The 19427-nt window shown below is 38.2% G+C and overlaps 1 protein-coding gene across 1 annotated transcript in view; it reads right to left on the reverse strand.

Moving 5' to 3' along the window:
• Positions 1 to 509: 509 nt before the first annotated feature.
• LOC112974891 (2-hydroxyacylsphingosine 1-beta-galactosyltransferase-like) overlaps positions 510 to 19427 on the reverse strand; it is a 20391-nt gene continuing 1473 nt past the window's right edge. The window contains exon 2 of the mRNA XM_026084307.1: positions 510 to 1447. Coding sequence (XP_025940092.1) covers positions 510 to 1445 — 936 coding nt within the window. The 5' untranslated portion in view covers positions 1446 to 1447. The remainder of the gene's footprint in view (positions 1448 to 19427) is intronic.

The following is a 19427-nucleotide window of genomic DNA, read 5'->3' on the forward strand; positions in this document are numbered from 1 at the left end:
CAGTCACTATCACTATTTCAGTCTGAAGTTCAGTTTTATTGTATTTGAAGGCACTGTAAAAATTTATATTCAAGTAAAGTACTGGTGCCATTTATGTCAACTCACATCATCTCCATTCGTCCACCTTTGCAGTTTCTTCATGCTTAGTTTTAAGGACATTTTTACCTAGCCTACCAAGGGAAGCAAACGCTCCACAAAAACACTAATATCATTAAATTAAAGGTAGTATAACCTATTAAAAGGCTTCCTTATGTGTAAGCAGTATTCATCTGTTGACTATTTTTTTCCCCTCCACGTTAATCCACACTTAGTTAGAAATTACAGTTGTAATTTTCAAGATAGCAGGCACTGACATTTATCTGCTGTAACACTAAACAAAACAGGAATATCTGCTGCAACCACCACAGAGTGTTTGATGAGTTTGTGTCTAATAACTTTCTCCCCCAACCCCCCAAAAAGCCCACTTCCAGTTACTTTAAGTGTATATTTCACTAAGCAACAACAAAGTTTTAAAATGTCAAGACATTAGATCCCATTTGAAATTCACTACTTAAAAACCACAGCTCATCATATGGAGTGACCCACATATTATAGAAGTTACTGCAAAGCTCAGCAAACCTTACTTCTGGCAGAGGGCTGGCCGGTTTGGTTAGGATTCCTCCCACATAAACAACATTTGGTAGCGTGGGTCTTGGAAACTCTAGTGCTACATCAGTACAAAGCATCCACAGGCTGGATCCATGAACCAAGTCATACATGGACCGTTCTGGTAGAACCTTGTATTTCTGCATTATCCTTTCATATTTTGGCAGAACCAAAAAATTGACTCCAAATCTTGAAATAATATAAACAACAGTATTTTTAATCCTCTCAAACAGGTTCATGTGATCTGTGAGTAGTGAGTTAAATTCTGGAACATAAGACAGGGGAGCTGGAGCACCTACTTCTGCTGGATACCAAAGGCCAGTTGAAAAGACAGCATATTTGACCCCTAAAAGGTGAGCTATCACAAATCCACACATCTCATTAGGATCTACCAGGAGCAGGTCAAATTTTTCCTGTTTCAGGACACGCATGAGGTTTTGGTTGCCCACAATCATGTCACAGTTCTTGGAATAGTGATCCAGGATATCAAACAGTTCCAGGACTGTCAGTTTCCCAGAGAAAATACTCCTCATTTTGGACTGGAGAAAATCATCCGAGGTGCTGCTGTTAAAGATCCCTGGGTAACGCTGAAGTCTATAGTGATTAGATGGAGGAATATCTCTGCCCTCAGAGAGGAGAAACACTGTCTGGTGACCTTGGTCATGCAAGGCTGAGGCCAGAGTCTTGAAAATATAAAGATGGCTTTCAAACATAATTGGCGGCACAACAACGATTTTGGCAGCCCTCGCTATCCCAACAGCACTCCACAGGAGAATGAGAGCTGGAGTGTACGGCTTCATAGCTGAAATGAGAAATAAAAGCATTACATCAACAGACAACAAATTCATATGCTACCTGGGAGTCAAAAAAAAAAAAAAAGTTACTATGTACCATCACTAAGCGTGTCCCATGAGAGCTAATCATATCTCCCCATCTCAAAGTCGTCTTTGCAGTAGTCGCAGGGAACAGGATAGCAGCCACTTGGCTTCAGAGTGAATTTGGCAGTGCTCGGTGTTAAATAAAATCTGCCTTTTTTCCCCCCCCTCCCTTTCCATCTGTCTTTAAAAGGTAGATGAGGCTTCTTCCAACAGATACTGATATACCACTGCTATTATATGGCAGGAAAACTGACAATGAAGTTCGTAACCTCCATAGAAGATACTGTGTGCATCACCTCTGAATTATATATGCAATACAAAAACTGTAAGATCTTGAAGTCAGCCCTGAGAGCTAGATCCTGCTAGGTTTTAGATTATATTTAAAAGTACAATTGCATTATGTTCATTTTAATATACTGGATGAATTAAGCATTCCTGAAAGATGCTAGGTTCAGAGACTGAAGGGCTAAAATCCTCTATTTATTCACACATCAGGCACAAAGGATATATTGGGAATGTAACTTTCCTTTCCACACAGAATATAAGCCTTTCTACTATAGATAATTCAGTCCTTGTTGGCTCTATTGGAGCTTGTAATATGCCAATTGTGATTCTGTGGTTTGTTTTCACTGCAGTGAGAGCTGTAGTTGACACTACTGTTAACACAGTTATAAGCTTTTCTGCTCCAAGTCCTTGTCTGATCGTCACCCACAGCTTTTAAACCAACCTTCTGGTCTGGTTTAAGGATGCCATTTTATTTCTTATAAGCCAATGAGAGTTAAGAATATAAGCGTCTGTTTAAAAAGACAAGCAATTTTTTTTTTCTTTAACACTAGCCAGATACATGGGGATGGAAAGTTGAAGTCTGGCAAGAAGATACTACCAAACAAGAATCAACTTAACTACTTTGAGCTTTCAAAAATTATACTTCATGCATGAGAACAAGTGAAACAGAGGGAGTTAAGATGTTCATGTGTGCACTGCTAACTTCCATTGAAGTACTTTTAGAAGCGCTTGATTCAAAACCCACTTAAATCAGCACTTGAGCACATACTCAAGCATGAGTAAGACAACAGGGTAGACCTAAACACAGACCATTCGTGACTGTAGCAGGCTTCTGGCCATAGAAGGGAGAACAAGAATTTTCCTCATGTTTTTGTGAGTATAGCCTATAAAACACTGTGTAAGCCAGATGAGAGTAAAGCGTATCAGAAGCAGGGAGAGGGCACATCTGAGTGCTCTTCAGTCACTCTGACCCTCTTCAGACATGGAGAAATGAGTGCAAGCCAAACCACGTGATCTGCTCTTTCCTTTTGCCAAACCAAACCCTCATGGAAACGAGAGTCTGTTGCAGTATCCTTCATAAATAAGCACAATGGAAACAGATAATGTTACTACTCAATCTTTGTTATCTTCTTACAGTATAGTCTTATACCCCTCCTTAAAACATTGTTTGGGACTTTTTTTTTTTTTTTAAATGGTATGTGAGTTACCAGCTTACCAGCAGAGCACCTTACATTTGTACTGTTACAATATGAAATTTTGCTTTTTGAAAGGTGCCCCAGTTTTCTCCTAGCCCAGCTTTGCAAGTAGCTTGATTCTAAAACCTGTATGAGCATGCACCAATGGAGGCCACATAAAGTTAGAGAATTACCACAAGGTACATAGACTATTTTAATCACATTTATCATGTGAAAAATTATTTTACTGCATCTGAAGCCTTCTCCATACTTGTCTTCAGAAGTTTTGGATGATGCATAGCAGATTACTGGCCATCACAGAGAATTTTGTTGATTTTAAGCATCACCAGCAGTACTTTGTGTGAGTGTGTGCACATGCATGCGCATGTTTATGTACAAAAAAGTTCATTCAGGAAAAGACACATGGGTTTTCTCCTGTGACAAAGCCCCGCTGCATTAAGATGCATAATAAGATCTTACAGTTTCCATGGGCAGGTAATAAAGAACTGAACCACAAGAATTGATTGAAATCTCCACAACACCAACATATTCACAGGCTGAAGCAGCGTTCTGCGAAGTATGCTGAGAAGCTTCACGGTTCCCAGGCACAACACTCAATTTCCACAAAGGTAACACTTTGGGGGAGGAGGGAGGAAATTACTTGCAGAAAGTGTACTTACAAATGAAATTTTCATCTTACTTCATTATTGTCTGACAGAAAATTCAGAATTTTAAGTTTTTAAGTTGCCTCAATTAGTGTCTTGGAGATCAGCATAGAACATCTCCTTCAATGCAAATAGCAGTAGCTAAACTAATGAGCAACCATATTCCTTCTCCAAGAAATTTTTTTTTTGGGGGGGGGGGGGGAAGCATTACTACATCATGGGAAACAGCTTTACTCACCTCCCAATCTCTAATTTTTTTTTAATTATATAAGCTTTGAGAGAAAATGAGCAATGACTCCAGTCTTGAGAAAATGAAGTCCAGTATTGCTTTGTTTCAGTATCTGTTAAGCTTCCAGCATGAGGGCCTGACCTATCTGAGAGTTTAAGGTACAAGTTACCTTTTTAATTTAGGTGTTCACTTTCTTTGAAGACTTTCTAGAAAACTGCACGATTCCACAGAGCTCCACAGGCTTCCCAGGAGCTCTCGTTTAAAGGATGTGGTAGAACAGGGCCCCACTAGTCATCTGACTTATTGCCAATCTGTGGAGCTCAGATTTTAAACTGTGCCCGATAGTTACACAAGTGAAAAAAAATGTAGATTTGGCATAATATTCACAATTGGTACAAACAAGCCACACTCAACTATCTTCAACAGCACTGCACATCAGTGGAGGATACCACCAGAAGATAAAAGAACTGTTTTGTTTTTTTTAAAAACAGGTTCTTCAATAAAATAGTCAAGAAAAACAATTAATCAAACTGGGAAAAAAATTATTGATTACATCTCCTCATGCTATAAACACTCCCACGGTATTAAGTTACTGCTTCTGTCAACAGTAATGATACTGCAACACCACAAATGGAAGCGTAAGATTGGGAAACTCAAAAACAGTTAATATTCTAACAGCAATAGGAATCAAAGGTAACAGAAGCCTAAGGGCTAGTCATGACCTAACAGCTTGCCAGATGCAAGAATCCCATGCTGTACTTTGATCTCCTTATCTGATGCAGGCTAAAAGCACATCATGTCTTAGTGAAGAGGAAGACACAATACTTAGCCCTAAGACATATTTTCCACAAGTTAGGTTATGTGCATGCCACCGAAAGCCACATGGAATTGCAGCTGCACTTCCTTAAAAAGACTACAGTACCACAACACCATTTCCTACCCCCACTCCATTAGACAGCAATGTCTTTAATAAGAATAGCATAAAATATTTTACTGTTTACAAAGCTACTACAAAGCACTACCCATGTAATAAGAAAATCTGTCAACATAATGATGAACAATTTACAGAATTTAATTTTCCTGTAATGCAACATATCAGTATTGAAGAGACAATACAACATTCTTCCCTGGAAGTCTGTAACTTGTGTTATCTTCACTACTCAAAACTCATTAAAAAATAACACCACACACAGGTTTCAAATGCATTACACAACTCCTTTTCAATGTAAGCATTCTCCACAGGGACAGCAAAATATATGCATAGTACCTGCCAAACCATAAATGTATTACATACATGACACTTTATTAGAGAAAAGCCTGCTGAGTGACATTTTCTTTAACTGAGAAAGATGGCATTGACCTTATATTGAACTAGGTCCAAGGCTCCACCTTTGGCAGGAACGTCTAGGATGAAGCCTCATATTATCATCCCTTGACCACCCAAAATCAGGGCTTGAAAGGTTTGCATTTGGCACAAATGAGGGCAGTCCTACAATATGTAACAGCACTTTGTAAACCCACTGACTTCAAACATAATTCCCATTTTGCCAATGGGAAAAAAAGAGATAGGTGTTCAGTGTCATCATCAAGATAACACATGATAACGCGAATTCAGCTCAGCTCTCAGTCCTACACTTCAAAAGTGGTCAGTAAAGAACAACTCTTCAAACATGCTAGATATTTTCACTAAGACAGTGAGCAGCTGACACACGCATATTTGAATGGGAATTTCTGACTCTCAACTCATCCCTAAAAGCAATTAATATCTATGAGTGTCTGAGGGTAGACAAAGGGGAGTTAAAAGAGGACTGGAGAACTACATGGGTTGTGCTCGGTTTGAAGGCAGCTAATCGAGAGCAGAATGTAGGCACTCTTCACACTAACTTTCAGTCACAACCCAGTAGTGAACACCCAGAACAAATCACTCACCAGAATAAATGAAAAGGACCAACACCCAACGCAAGTGTTTCCTGCTTCTGAATACTAGGAGTATTAGAAAGAACTGTCAACTGTCCTTAAAGAAGGAAGGAAATAAAACCCAAAGCCAGAGGATGACATGTTTCTTCAAGATAGTTAATATATTAACATTTTCTTCCTTTGATCACGCTTCGGATTTGCCTTCATCAAATAAGATTTTTTGGTGCATGAGCCATCTTTTTACAGCAGAAGGTCCAAAAACAAACAGAAAAAGGAACAGAAAAAATATCCAAACTTTCTAAAGTTTAAAAAATTATTTGGAAAATTATCACTGAATTGAAAACATTACCATTAGGGCAAAAAGCCCTAAAACAAAAAGCGAGTATGGAGAAAAAGTTAAGAGGTAAGGAGTGGGCTTTTATAYGAGTAAAAGCAACTGCTGTCTGTAAACAGTTCACCTGTTAGAGTGCCGCAAGAGAAAGTTAAACATTAAAAAACACCAGGATGTTAAACATTAAGCCTATTCCAACAGCTTCTCACAAAGTTAATTACCTACATGTGGCTTTTCAAATGAAAGAAAAAGTATGAGTCTTAATGCCCATTACAAAAAACCAAGCACACACAGAGATGTAGAAGGATGTTTTCAGCTGCCCAGAAAAGAGCTCTAAATCCTGCCCTCCCCTTTTTTAAAGCAATTTTCTTCCAGTCACCCAGAAAGATGAAGCAGGATCTTCAACCAGAAATGCGACTGTACAGAAGAGAAATCAGTGACTTGCAGATGAAAAAAATAGACAGGAGGGGGATTCTTCCCCCATTTTATTCACAAAGGCTTGATATTAAAAAAAAAAGTGTGGAAAGATCTTGAAGAAAATTTAAGTTTCATATAATTTATATGAACAGTCTTAATGTTTAAGTGAATACTGTAAAACTGAATTAACACTGCCTTTTGTATCTGTCTTAAAAATGATTTCTTAATTTGAAATATTTATTAACTTACAGTAATAGTCAATTGCAGTACTAAAATTTATGCTGAATCCTTAATAATATGCTAATCACTCTATAATTAATACTTACAGGCTATTTTTCCTCTTTTTTTCAGCTTTCTACCATGGGCTGCCTACTTACATACTATTTCTGAATCTCACAAATAACTGTTTTGTTTTCAAGCCAGCAATACTGTTTTCAATGTATTGAGTGAGAGTTCCAGAAGCAAAACTCGCTCTCAGGCACCTCAATATGCAGCAAAACTTGAATTCTAACTGGAAGAATATTTTTCATTATTCAAAAGTAAACAGTTCATATGTAGTTACGTGTTACTATATATAAGCAGTACTTTTTATGCACTCATAATACATAACGCTCTTCATTTCTAAAGAAGCAAATAAAAGAGTTTTATAGCATTTATGTGCTATGATGCAAGCAATTTTTTCAAATACTTTCCATCCTTTCAGCCTCTCTTCAAATTCATCAAGTTTTGGTGAGCTTGCTCAGGCAGTTTGTTCAGAAGATGGACAACGATGCCTCAAAAGGTGCCCTTCATACTACACCATAGTGCTGTAATGACAGCAAACGAGCAATCTTTCCAGCCACTATCACTCTCAGCTTACCCGAAGGTTTCAGATTACTCCTCACCACTGCACAGATACCAGTTCACATTAAGGGAGCAGGTTTATGAACTAGATTTCCACCTCTGCAAACCCAAGTTCAAATGCTAATTAGCACTGAAATAACTGTGCAAATGGAAAGCTAATGACATGGCACCACAAGTGTGATGACAAAAAAAGGAGGAAATTTTAAGATTTACTTATATTTCAGTAAACATTGTTTACTAAAAACTGCAACCAGTGCTCTGGAAATGCACAGATTTATCACTTGAATCTTGCTTACAGTGTTGCCCTCTCTACTACCAGTTCACTACACAAAACTCAGTATTTCAGAAAGGAGAATAAAAATCCTACTTCCATAGCTGTAAACTGTAAACTGGATACAAGACGGTTCAAAAAGGAGATTGCTGTGTCCTGATTTACAGGGACCCAGTTCTGAACTGCCTATTCAAAGTCCCATTGATAGGTGAAAATGTGTTTGCCTTAGCTGTTATTAAACACAGTTTTACAGATAAAACATGGTGTCCAACCTTCATAGGCTTGTAAACATCTCAGCTAAAACAAATACAGAATCAAGCCCTACAAAGCTAGGAGCATGAGCAAAGGCCTTGTAAGCGAAGCATTTTATCGAGTCTAAGACGGCACACGAAGAATAACTAACAAAAAGCACCTGCATTTAAGTCTGAAGTTGAAAGAGAAGAAAAAAAAAAACTTTCTGAAACAAATCAAATATTCTCCTATATGGCTTATAGGATGGTTCAATAGTAAGATACCTTATAAGCCTTGAAATAGTGAACTATTACATTGCCTAGGAAGAGACTCTGATAACAAGCATTGCAAAAACTTTGGATTTATATTCTTAAGTTTTTCCTACCACACATCTTGTTACAAATCGCTGAAGTAGTGCAATTTATGATTATGACACTATATGACACTTTATGATTGCTATTTTCTGTTGCAACGGTTTAGATAAGTAGTAAGATTTGACTTTTAAGTAAGGGCTCCTATTTAAACCAAATAAATGAAGTAAGAAATCATGTGCACGTATGCAAGGATAGGCTTTTGTATTTACTTTGTACAGTTTCTTGAACTACATTCTTTTATCCAACAGCTGTAGTATCTTTGTACCATTGGAATGCTTCAGTTACAGATAAGAGAGAGGAAAGATTTATAAACACTATGATGTTGCTGCAAGCATCCAGAGAGTTATTGTGCGATTTACACACAGAGCTTGTGAAGGAGGTATGAAGAGGGAGTCAACAGGCTATGCAGATTTGTGAAACTCTTTTCAGTAGCAACTTATTTGTATAACAGGTTTCATCAAACACAGAAAGATTTTATTTCAGTTTTAGTATTCAAGAGTTGGGAAAAAGGGTTTTAAAAACCTTGCTCAAAAGCTACATATTTCACCTCGTCTCAAAATAGAAGTTTTACATTTAGTACATAAAGAGTATTTTGAATAGACATGTTCATAGACAGATCTTTTTAAAAAAATTACAAGGAAACAAAACTCTTATGTAAAGGACATACTGTTCTAAGATTTAGGTGCAACATTCTTACTAGCACTTTGCCATCGCTTTCTGAAAGAACTGCTCTAAATGAGACTTTACAGTTATGGAAGACTATTGTAATATCCAAAGAGACTGAAGATTAACTTTGAATCTTTTATGAATTTATAATAACATATTCATAGAATAAAGATATTAACACTAATATATTCAATTTTTTTTACAAAGTCACTTATAAACCACAGCAAGGCCTGCATACTTTCTAGTGATAATATTGCAATATTGATAACATCAGTCAAGAAGGGATTTACCTGAGGATAAGCGATTCAAGTCTAATTAAATGTTTTCATAATATGAAGTATATGTTACGGAAGTGCAAAGGCACATTCTCCTTCACACAAGTTACATTCCTTAACACTCCTATGCACTACAATTGAGCAACCAACAATATTCAGTTAAAAATACATACTTTATTGAATGTCAGTATTGTACCAGTATCCATTTTCAAGATTCAGTCCAAGTAACTGTGTGCAAGCAAGCTTCATAGGATATAAAATCTTTATGAAACACTAATGTTCACAGACCTACCATGTAAGTCAGTTAATACAATTAACTATTTTCTATAACTATAACTATTAAGAACTATTTTCATCACCCCAATGAAAGTAGAAAGGGGGAGAAGAGCAAGCTCTCTTTTGTTCTGCTGTGTACAAGGTAATTGAAACAAGGTATCTGAAAATTCCTATAAACCATACATCTTTCACCTTAAATATCAGGGACACAATCTGCAAATACTAATTTATATATCAGTGTTTGTTGCTAAACTTAAGCACTATTCCACATTCTTCTGTAAGGCTTGGTCAGGCCGAGAAGCAATGCATGAAACCTATCCTTTCTAGTGCCTACGTCCAAAGTAGTATAGCACATCCAGCGTGGTTTACTGATGCAGACCAGAACAGGCTACTGGCCACATCAACTCCAACATCTGCACGCGAGCCCCCAAACCGGGAGCACTGGGGAACACGCTGCAGAGACACACCAGTAAGACAGCTCAGGCCAGGCCCGCAGTTATGAGTTCAGGCCCTGCGCCAGAATGAAGCCAACCGTGGACACACACGGTGCTGAGATGGAGCCCCCAAGTTCTGGGCACTTTTGCACCAAGTATTTAGGTCCACATGCAACATTGCTCAAACTGCTCCAGCCATTTTGCAAAAGAAGAACACAACCATTAAAAAAAAAAAAGGCAAACAAATCAACAAGTTTTGCTGCATTTCCTAGAGACACGGGTGCTGTTTAACCAGTTACTCTGTGGGCTTGAGAACAAAGGCCCTGCTCCCGCCGTGCCCCTGCTCTTCTGCAAGCAGCCCAGCGACAGGAACACCCATCATCACGCCGCACATGGGGCCTGACAAAGGCACCAGCAAAACGACAGGAACAAGCCAGCGAGAAAAAAGAAGAAATCCTTCTATCTGCAGAGAGGGAGCAAGCATGCATCACCGCAGCTGTACGAGCTCTGGYGGAGACGGAAGAGATTTCTCACCCGAGACTGCCAACACCTCGGAGGCAGGCAAACAGTGGGACAAGGATGAAGAGTCCCGAATTCCCAGCTCACCTGTGACCGACGGCTGCTGTTCAGGGGGTAGCGCAAAGTGGCAGCACAGGGGAAGGCAGGCCCAGAGCAGCCCAACACGGAGCAGGGCCTACCTCAACACTAGGGCATTGACCTGGACCAAAACCCACCCCACCTCTGCCTGGTGGAGGTGAAGGTGCCTCCACCGGGGAGGGGGGGGGGGGGTTGAGTGCTTGACCTCCCTATGCTGGGAGGGAGGAAGATGAGCCCAGAAAACCTCTTCTTTCTCCCCAGCAGCAGAAAACAGATTGAAACACTGGCTTAACTAAGTATCCAAAGAAAGAAAAAAAACAACCCAAAAAACAAAACCACTCTCAGTGATGGACTCTTATTTGGTAAGACGGCTCTTTAAAGAATAGACTGGAAGAAAATGCAGTGCACAATTTTCCAGGAAGCTTCATTTGTTGATGCAAATGCAGGCTATAGTTAAATACTGCAATTGTAAAGGCATAAAATTTGCCTCCTAAATAAGCTGCAGGATCTGAAGCAATATATTCATTTTAAATCTATCACACATTTTATTGGAATTATATTTTACCTTAAATAATAGGTTGGGGGGGATGCCTCATTTCTCACTGGTTAGTTTCAGCTTGGTACAAGCTATCTCTGTGTCACACCATCACATGACACCTAGAAGCACTGAATGAATTTCTTTGTTCTGGTTCTGACCTCATCCTATAGCAAATAACTACATTTTAGTAAGTCACACAAACAGAATCACAAGGTTAACTATAGCAAGTTTGTCACTTACTGCAATGGGAAATGCAACTTTCTTCAAAGTCAAAATACTTGCTTTAATGATGTTTTCCTCTTATTCAGCTCAATTAAAATAACTGTATTACACAAGATTGTATGCAGCAACAATGTATAGTCCAATCCTGTTCAGCATGTATAGTCTGTTCATCATTTAGTTCTGCTTCCAAAAGTGTGCATTTGCAGCTAGGTTTTTTTTTCCCCAACTAAAGATTAAAACCAAACTGTTGCTTTTCACTTTCAGATTTCTGTTTTGTCATGTTTGATTTGAAGTACTTGCTAGTAAGATGTTTTTTATAATATGAAGTACTGTATATAACTGCTTTACTCCATATGCAATTTTATCCTCCTGGGCTCTCATTTTAAAAGCAAGAGATCACCTATCAGAATCAGGAAGGATAAAAATCCCATCAGGGCCCTTCTTAAAAGGTGCAGGCTGCACACCATGTGGGGGCAAGGGGGAGGACACCCTTCCCCCTCCCCCCAGTAGCTATATAAATTTTGTTAGCTATACAGAGACTTCCTGCCAATCTCTAACTTCAATAGTGGTCTAGGACTGGATTATAACTTCAGTAAGGAAAGAGTCTAAGGACAGATTTTTTTTATAAAATGAAAGCAAGTAGTTTTTGAGAGAAAAGCCAAAAAGAGAAGGTTAATTCACAAATATTAAGGACTAAAACAAGATATAGATCCAAAGGTTGCAGAAAGTCAAGATAAAGGTGACTGTGTGGCTCTAAGACCAAGATTCACAGAGGACAATCTGAGTGTAAAACCAAAACACACCAAAAACTAACCATTCAGGTATGCATCAAGTGCTAGCACATGATGTGCACGTGTCTATTCTTATTACATTCTCTGGAACATGGGTAGCTCTTCCTCCACCCTTGGAAAAAACCTAAAACTTTTTGAACACTATCACTATATCACATCTATCTAATGGTGATGTATAATAGAAATATGTTCTCTTAAATACAGTAGTATTGTAGACTATCAAGTTATTTCAATAATAAATAGCATAAAAATAATGATAACAATGCAAGATTGACCACTTTTAAAAAAGACGTGTAGCTTGAGATTAAAGTAATTTATTTTATTTGGCATCCTCCCATCTTCTTGACTGTGCTTTAATGAAAATAAAGCTAATTGATAAACAAGTAAAACAATTACCAAAGTAGCATGAGGTAGAGTAAATGAAACATTTACCACTATCAACGGTTAAATAAACACTGTAGTTTTAAGTTGCACTCTTTAATGAGACACAGTGCGTATCAGACCTTTGAAAGAAAAATTCTGATAAGCATCAACTGTCCTTGGGTGAGTTTTTACATAAGTCTTCACAAGATTTAAGCCAGCAGCTCATATTTACAGACTTTCAGGACCCACAAGCATTGGATGCCCAACACCCTAGACTGGCCTATCTAGTCATGTTGCTAGAAAACCCTTACATTTTCACTTTAGAGTGCTGGGAAGAATGATTTCTGCAAACAAGGCTTTCCATGAGCACTTTACGGTCACTTTCTTCCCAAAGAATTCTGTGCCTGAGGACCAAAGACCAAACAAACACATGCACCTCAAGCCTCAGTTTCTGTAATTCTGTCAAAATATCCTAGAGACCAGAAATAACATTCTTCCAAGGACCAGACTTAAACATGGACCTAATTCTGCAATAAATCTTTCTCTGCATTTACAGTACATTGGTGTCTGAACTTTATTCAGATTATTGTGACAATCTCCCCCAATTTCCCTCAGGCACAGCACGTTTAGTTGAACAGAACCCTAGAAGGGAGTATGAAAGATCTGGATCCTTTTTGCCAGCAGCGCATAGAGCAGCAGCAAGATTCACATTGCCTATAGCTCACTTCATAGAGTATCAGCACTGCAGGCTTTGTGTAAGGGGAGGAAAAAAATATATATACAGAGCCTCTCTTAAGCCATAAGAAAGTTCACAGCCAGCACTGTCTATGGCCTACAAGCTATAAATACAATTTGGGGAGATGCCCTGAGGACCACCAGGATCAGACACAAACCTGACTGCCTGGTGGCTGCAACCAGGCAGCAACCTGGCAGGACAGTGGTTTTCAAAAAGATGAGGGAATTGGAGTACATACTCATCTCTATCTTAGCCACTCCACACTTGTCCTGATCTTCCTGTTTAGCTGGATAGCCAAATTCCTTGGCAACCCATCTGCCATTACTAAAGGGAACAGTGGCCGTAAATGGCAGCTTAGTAAGTTCAAATTGGCACTAGGAAAAACTTTGTCACTGGAAGGGGTAGTGCAGCACTGAAACAGGTTACCAGAGGTTGTGAAATCCACTCTGGAATATATTCAGGGCTTGGGGTGAAGGGGCACAGAAAAAAAAAGGCTGACCTGACCTAGCGTTGCCCACAATCCTGCACCGAGTGGAATTTGCACCAGGTAACTCCAGAGTACTGCCAAAGCCAAACATAACCTGCAAGCTCTTCACTGGCAGCAACCTTCCAGACAAAAAAGCGTTTGAAAAAGCTACTGCTACTCAGGTCCAAGTTCAATGTCTGAGCACACCCATGCTATAAAAAAAAAGTATTTTTCAACACCTGCTTACATCATGATAAGCTGGCAGAACTGGCTTCCCAAACAAACTCATAAAATAAACATTTAACATGCATACAGCATTCTACATTCTCTAATAACTATCTCATAAAAGAACAAAATTGAATCTTAATAATCCAAAGTGGATACAACTAGAAAACCTCTACTATGGCTCAGCAATGACTGTTAAAATAACAAGTGAGAAACTAAAAAACCCACTCATTTGAAAGGGTATTTTAGTGTAGAATTTCCAACAGTATGAAACGTTTATGCATTGTGGCACAACATCTCATCTGTTTGCACTGTTATCCCTTGTATATATTTCCCATGTTTTATCTTAAACAAAAATATTTAATCAAAATGGGGGGGGGGAGAAAAGACAGGTTATGTCTGTGAAACAGATGAATACACATCAACTAAATACATCTCAATCAGTTCAGCAAAAGATGTAGCCAAGAGGAAAGATGTACAGCTGCATTCAGCAGAGTAGACTCCCTCTCCAGACTTCACAAGCGTCGAAGAAAGCCCATCCAGGTACCCTCTTGACGGCCACGCTGCTGGGTTTGGTAGTCACAGGGCCTGCCAGCTACGCCTCCCATTTTATCTCAGAAGTAAGTTATACAGCTACATGTTGTTTAAATTCTTCTCATATTTAGAACAGTATTCTGGCAGAATTCCTGTTCCTCATGCATGTTTGATTTGGACAGGTATGCTGCTTTGATCACTTTTATAGCAGAAGCTAGGAAAGATCTGATTTTTTCCTCTGAATTTGAAAACCCCTCATTCAAACATCAAATTGGGAGGAGAATATAGGTGCTCTGGAAAATAAAGTTAAGGGCAAGTAAATAACAGCACAGGAAAAGTGACTTTTTTTATGCAAATAGTTTTACATTTTTTTGAAAGTTGTTAAAACTCTTTTTCAAAATAGCTGTATTTTAAGAACCAGTGCTCTAAATTACAAAGACTTATTCATTTGATTTAAGTGGTAGCAAAATGACTTCTCCGATTTCAAATTGGGGGGGGGGGGAAACCAACACCAAATTGGGCAGATATGAAGGCATTTAATTAGAACACAATTATAACTAAGTCCTTGAAATTAATTACAGAATTTGTCATTCATTTCAAGGACTTGGTTATTGTTTGAAGGTTGTGCTACAGCTACCCGCTCAATCCACACGTTTAACAAATGTATGAAATACCAGCTTTTTAAAGATTATGGCTGTGGATTTATGGGTGAAAACAATTTCACTCATAGTGTTTTAAATACTCTGAGGAACTCAGAAGGTCCTCCACCCTTTTAAGACCACACTGCTAACTCCCCTTAAATACACTGAGACACAACCTCCAGCAGGCTTCAAGGGATGTTTCTGTTTTGATTTTTGTAAATACATTGTTTCACCAGGGCATGGGGCTCATTTTCAACCCATTTCAGAACCTGAAGTTGGCCCAAGATTTCCCATTAAATTCTCCCTTCACTTGCTGATGAAGGTTCTGAAGATAGGAAGGGAAAACAAAATCTCTTTAAGTGATTGAGTTCTTGTGGAGTGAAGCCATCCATTCACGGAAGAAAAGATTAGCACAGAGCAAAGAGGAAAAACTATACTTGTTTCATTATACAAATAAAATTATGTGCATGACAGCAACTGTGCTACTTAAGGGAAGTCACAACAAATCAGATCACTACTTTTTCCAACTCTGAGCTATGTCATTTAGAAAACAAACACCTACACTGTTTTTTAATTCCCTTTCTAACCTCTTAAATCATACCTGTTACATTAAATTCACTTGGCAAGTTTGCAAAAATATAATGTTTTGCAGGTATATTTTCCATTAAAAATCACTTCTTCCCAAACAGAAAACACCTTTTGAACCGGGCTAGTAGCTATTCTCTTTTTTAAAAGATKGTCTACTCTAAACTAGAAGTTCAGCATTTGGCAACGATGTTGTACATGCCCCTTAGTCCCAGGTATAGCTGATTAGGTGTGTTGCTTCTAAAAACTAAACAGATTATGTTATTTCATAAAACCTTAGGTAAGAATGTCAACTTTTGCCTTATTCAGGGATTAACATAAGTTATATATGACAATTTGTTAAAACCAGTAAAAATTTCAAAAGCTTCCAGAAGAAAGGTCAAACTACTTCTCCAATATACTGGCTTCAAAAAAGAGAACATTGTCAGAAATCTTTTATGTAATTAGCAAAACTTAAAATAATTAGCATGATATGATTACGTAAAAGCAAAAAGGAAATTCCAGGATTCTTAGAGACAGGAAATCCTTTCTATTACAGATTATAAAACATTACAAAAAGGAAAACTGAAGAAATTTTAAGGTACTTGCATGAAAAACAGTGATGAATTCCTCTGAAGTTTTTTGTACAAAGCTACAGACAAGTTAAAGATTCCTTACCTAAAAAGAGTATTCATGGTGTCTACACACTGAGCATTTAAGATAAACAGCACCTAAATATTTCTAGTATTTCATGACTTGTAATACTTTGTCAAAGAGTTCCAGAATGCTTATGTGTCATAAGTCTTGGAATTTCACTCCAGACATAACTGTCCTGGGGATGGGGGATACATACTTTAGGAGAGAGAATCACATTTAAAATGTTCTAGTATATTTTGCTTCCTGAAAAACAGGGACAAGAGGCCTCTATGATACCTATTCATAAACAACACTGATCTGTACCAGAATTTATCAGTTTTCAGCCCAAAGGTATTTTCTTAAAAATTTTCAGCATGGAATTTTTTTAAAGGACAAAAATCCAAACAAAAGAGCAAGTGATTTCAAATGCTTTCTATTACTCCAGTATTTCTCAAACACTAAACCTATTTTCTTCTTAAATATCACTCCGTAATACTACAGCAGCAATAAAAGCATTTCTGTTAGGGTTAGAATCTAAAGAGAAAAGCTATTTCATTTAGTAAACATCTCTTGAATATGTTCTTACAGTAAATGTCTCAATGGCTTTTAATACTGTAGTGTGATTTGCTAGTAAATAATTGACAAGGGACTCATTCAAGATGGAGTAGCTAAACTGAATTCTTGGTACTATTCTAAGGGAAGCAATCTGACTAAAACAGTGATGTGGAAAGAGCAGCTTTAAAAGGCCCAAAGTGTAAAAGAGAAAGGAAAGTAGGTGCGGGCAATAAAATACACAACAGTTAAAATCAGGAATAGTGTAGCTCATTGCTGGGAAGGAGAATTAGAAAATCCATCAAATCAGAGCAATAATTTTTATTAGAGTTATTAGTATAATTAATTGCAGAACATTTTTGAAGTGGTAGGAGAAGTGTTTCACCAAAACACATGATCGGTACAAGACTCCACAGGTACGGAAGAACAGGACCTACACAGAACTAAGCTCAGTAGCATCATTTTATGCATGATGAGGCTTACCGCCATACCTTCTTATGTAATGTCTGCACATGTAGTAACAGAACTACCACAGGAAGACTCTGACAAAGGTAAATTTGATTTTTTTTTTTCCATTCCTGGAAGGAAAATGTATTCCTAGAAATCAGCCAAGTCAATCTGTAGCAAATGATACAATACAGGAAATTATGACAGGTTCTCATAATTCCTCTTTACAAACCATGATCCATAGCTCTCCTTAGCATTCACTTACCAACCCAATAAGATTCCTCCAGATGAGTCAAGGAACAGAGTTATGATTCCAAAGGGTTGATTTGAATAACATAACCTCTATATATTTTAGATACATTAAATATGGCATTAAGTTTTGTGAATGTGGTACTCCTGACTACCTTTAATTTCCCTAAATAATAACTAAAACACATAAAGGTATCATAAGGCACCAATATGGAGTTATGACAGAATCCTGCCTTGATCACAGGCCAAGCACAAATTCAGTCGGCAGCTGCAATGACTGCCAATGAATTATTACAACAGCTAGCAGCCATTCACCAAGTAGAAGTTGCCACCAGTGTATAAAACTAATCCACTGCTTAGTGATTGTTGCTTTAGTGAATGCAGCTGCTGCCGCTCCCCTTGCACAGGTGAGGAGAGGGCTCTGTATTACAAAGCTGAGCTGACATGACTCAGCCCCAACGCATAAGGGGACTACAGGGATCACCTCCAAGGCCTTCTTCAAACCCTGCTTAGTTCCATAGTCTCTCCATCCAAATTCTATTTTACAACTGCCTAAAGTGCTTTAAGAATAGGAAGTTTAAAGGGTATTTACAAAATATTTTAACATGATTCTCCCATTAGAATCTATATACTTAATAGGCATGTATCACAACAAGAAAGTCATTTTCCTTGTTTCACGCAAAGAACTCCTGTTTACTGGTAAATGTTGCATAAAAGGTCAAACATAAAACACAAGCATTTCAGACTCATTTCCTAGCATTTCACAGATAACTTGCACACTTTCTCAACAAAAATATGTTCATGATAGTTTGGTATATCTGAAAGAATAGTATGATCCAAACAGGAACTGGTTAGTAGTTTTAAAAAAATGTCACTGCAGTACCCAGTATTCAGTTTGGATCACTGACCAACACAGAAGGGAAAAAAAAAAAGGAAATGCAAAGTTAAGGTTAATTGCATACTATGGGGTGTTGATGCTATAGAATCAGCTCAGCTAAAATATAAGTGACCTTGCATGACCATTGTTTGGGAAGCCAGGCAGGCAGTTTCAGATAAGAAATGCAATTAAAGACAATTTTAGATTAAATGTCTTTTTTAAAAAAAATGATATTACAAAAACTATTCCCAAAACAAAGTCTCTTAGTCATAACACCAAAGTAGTATAAAAACAAAACAAAAAAACAAAATATTGCTTTCCATATGTTTGTTTTGGGGTGAAAGATGTTTAAGAAACTCTACTACTGAAGTTATCCAGTACTGTTCATTCCTAGGCAACTTCAACAAACATGCAAGACGGACTGCGTATTTTTAATGATTTCTTATTGTTCTGAAGTCAGTTATTTGCATACTCATTTATAATAAGTCATAAAAAACAAAATACTATTTAATATCTGTTGAAATATTGACATTTTATTCACATTTCTCTTAAAAGTTTGGGTTTTTTTAATCCGCAGGGGACATACAGCGGCAATTATGCAATGTTCTTTCCTAAACAGCAAGGCAGTTTGGATGGAAACTCAGTTCACATTCACTGAAAGCACAGCTCACTCAAGACACCTACCAGGCTAAATATTCACATATATGTTCCTGACATTAAGTTTCCAAGTTTATGGTTGGGCAATAATATCAGGCGCCCACATGCAAATGCGCCTGCCTGACTTTACATAACAACTTTAGGATGTCTGACAGTGACAGCCCCTCATTACAACACCAAGAGCCAGATAACTGCTCTAAGCAGATGACTGGGAAATCAAAACTAAACTTGAACCGAAACTGAGGCAAAGCCGGTGCTTTAAAGGCTCTCCACACCGGGGCCTGCGGCAGTGCCTCGCTCCACACCCCCGCCGCTGAGCGCCAGGTAACGCGCCGCGGCGGCAGCGCCAACGGCCGCCGCCAACGGCCGCCGCACAGGCCCCGCCGCGCGGGCAGCGCGGGCGCCGCGGCAGCCGGCCCC

This window comes from Apteryx rowi, unplaced genomic scaffold (assembly GCF_003343035.1).
Source record: "Apteryx rowi isolate R43461 unplaced genomic scaffold, aptRow1 scaffold_634, whole genome shotgun sequence".
Lineage (NCBI taxonomy): Eukaryota > Metazoa > Chordata > Aves > Apterygiformes > Apterygidae > Apteryx > Apteryx rowi.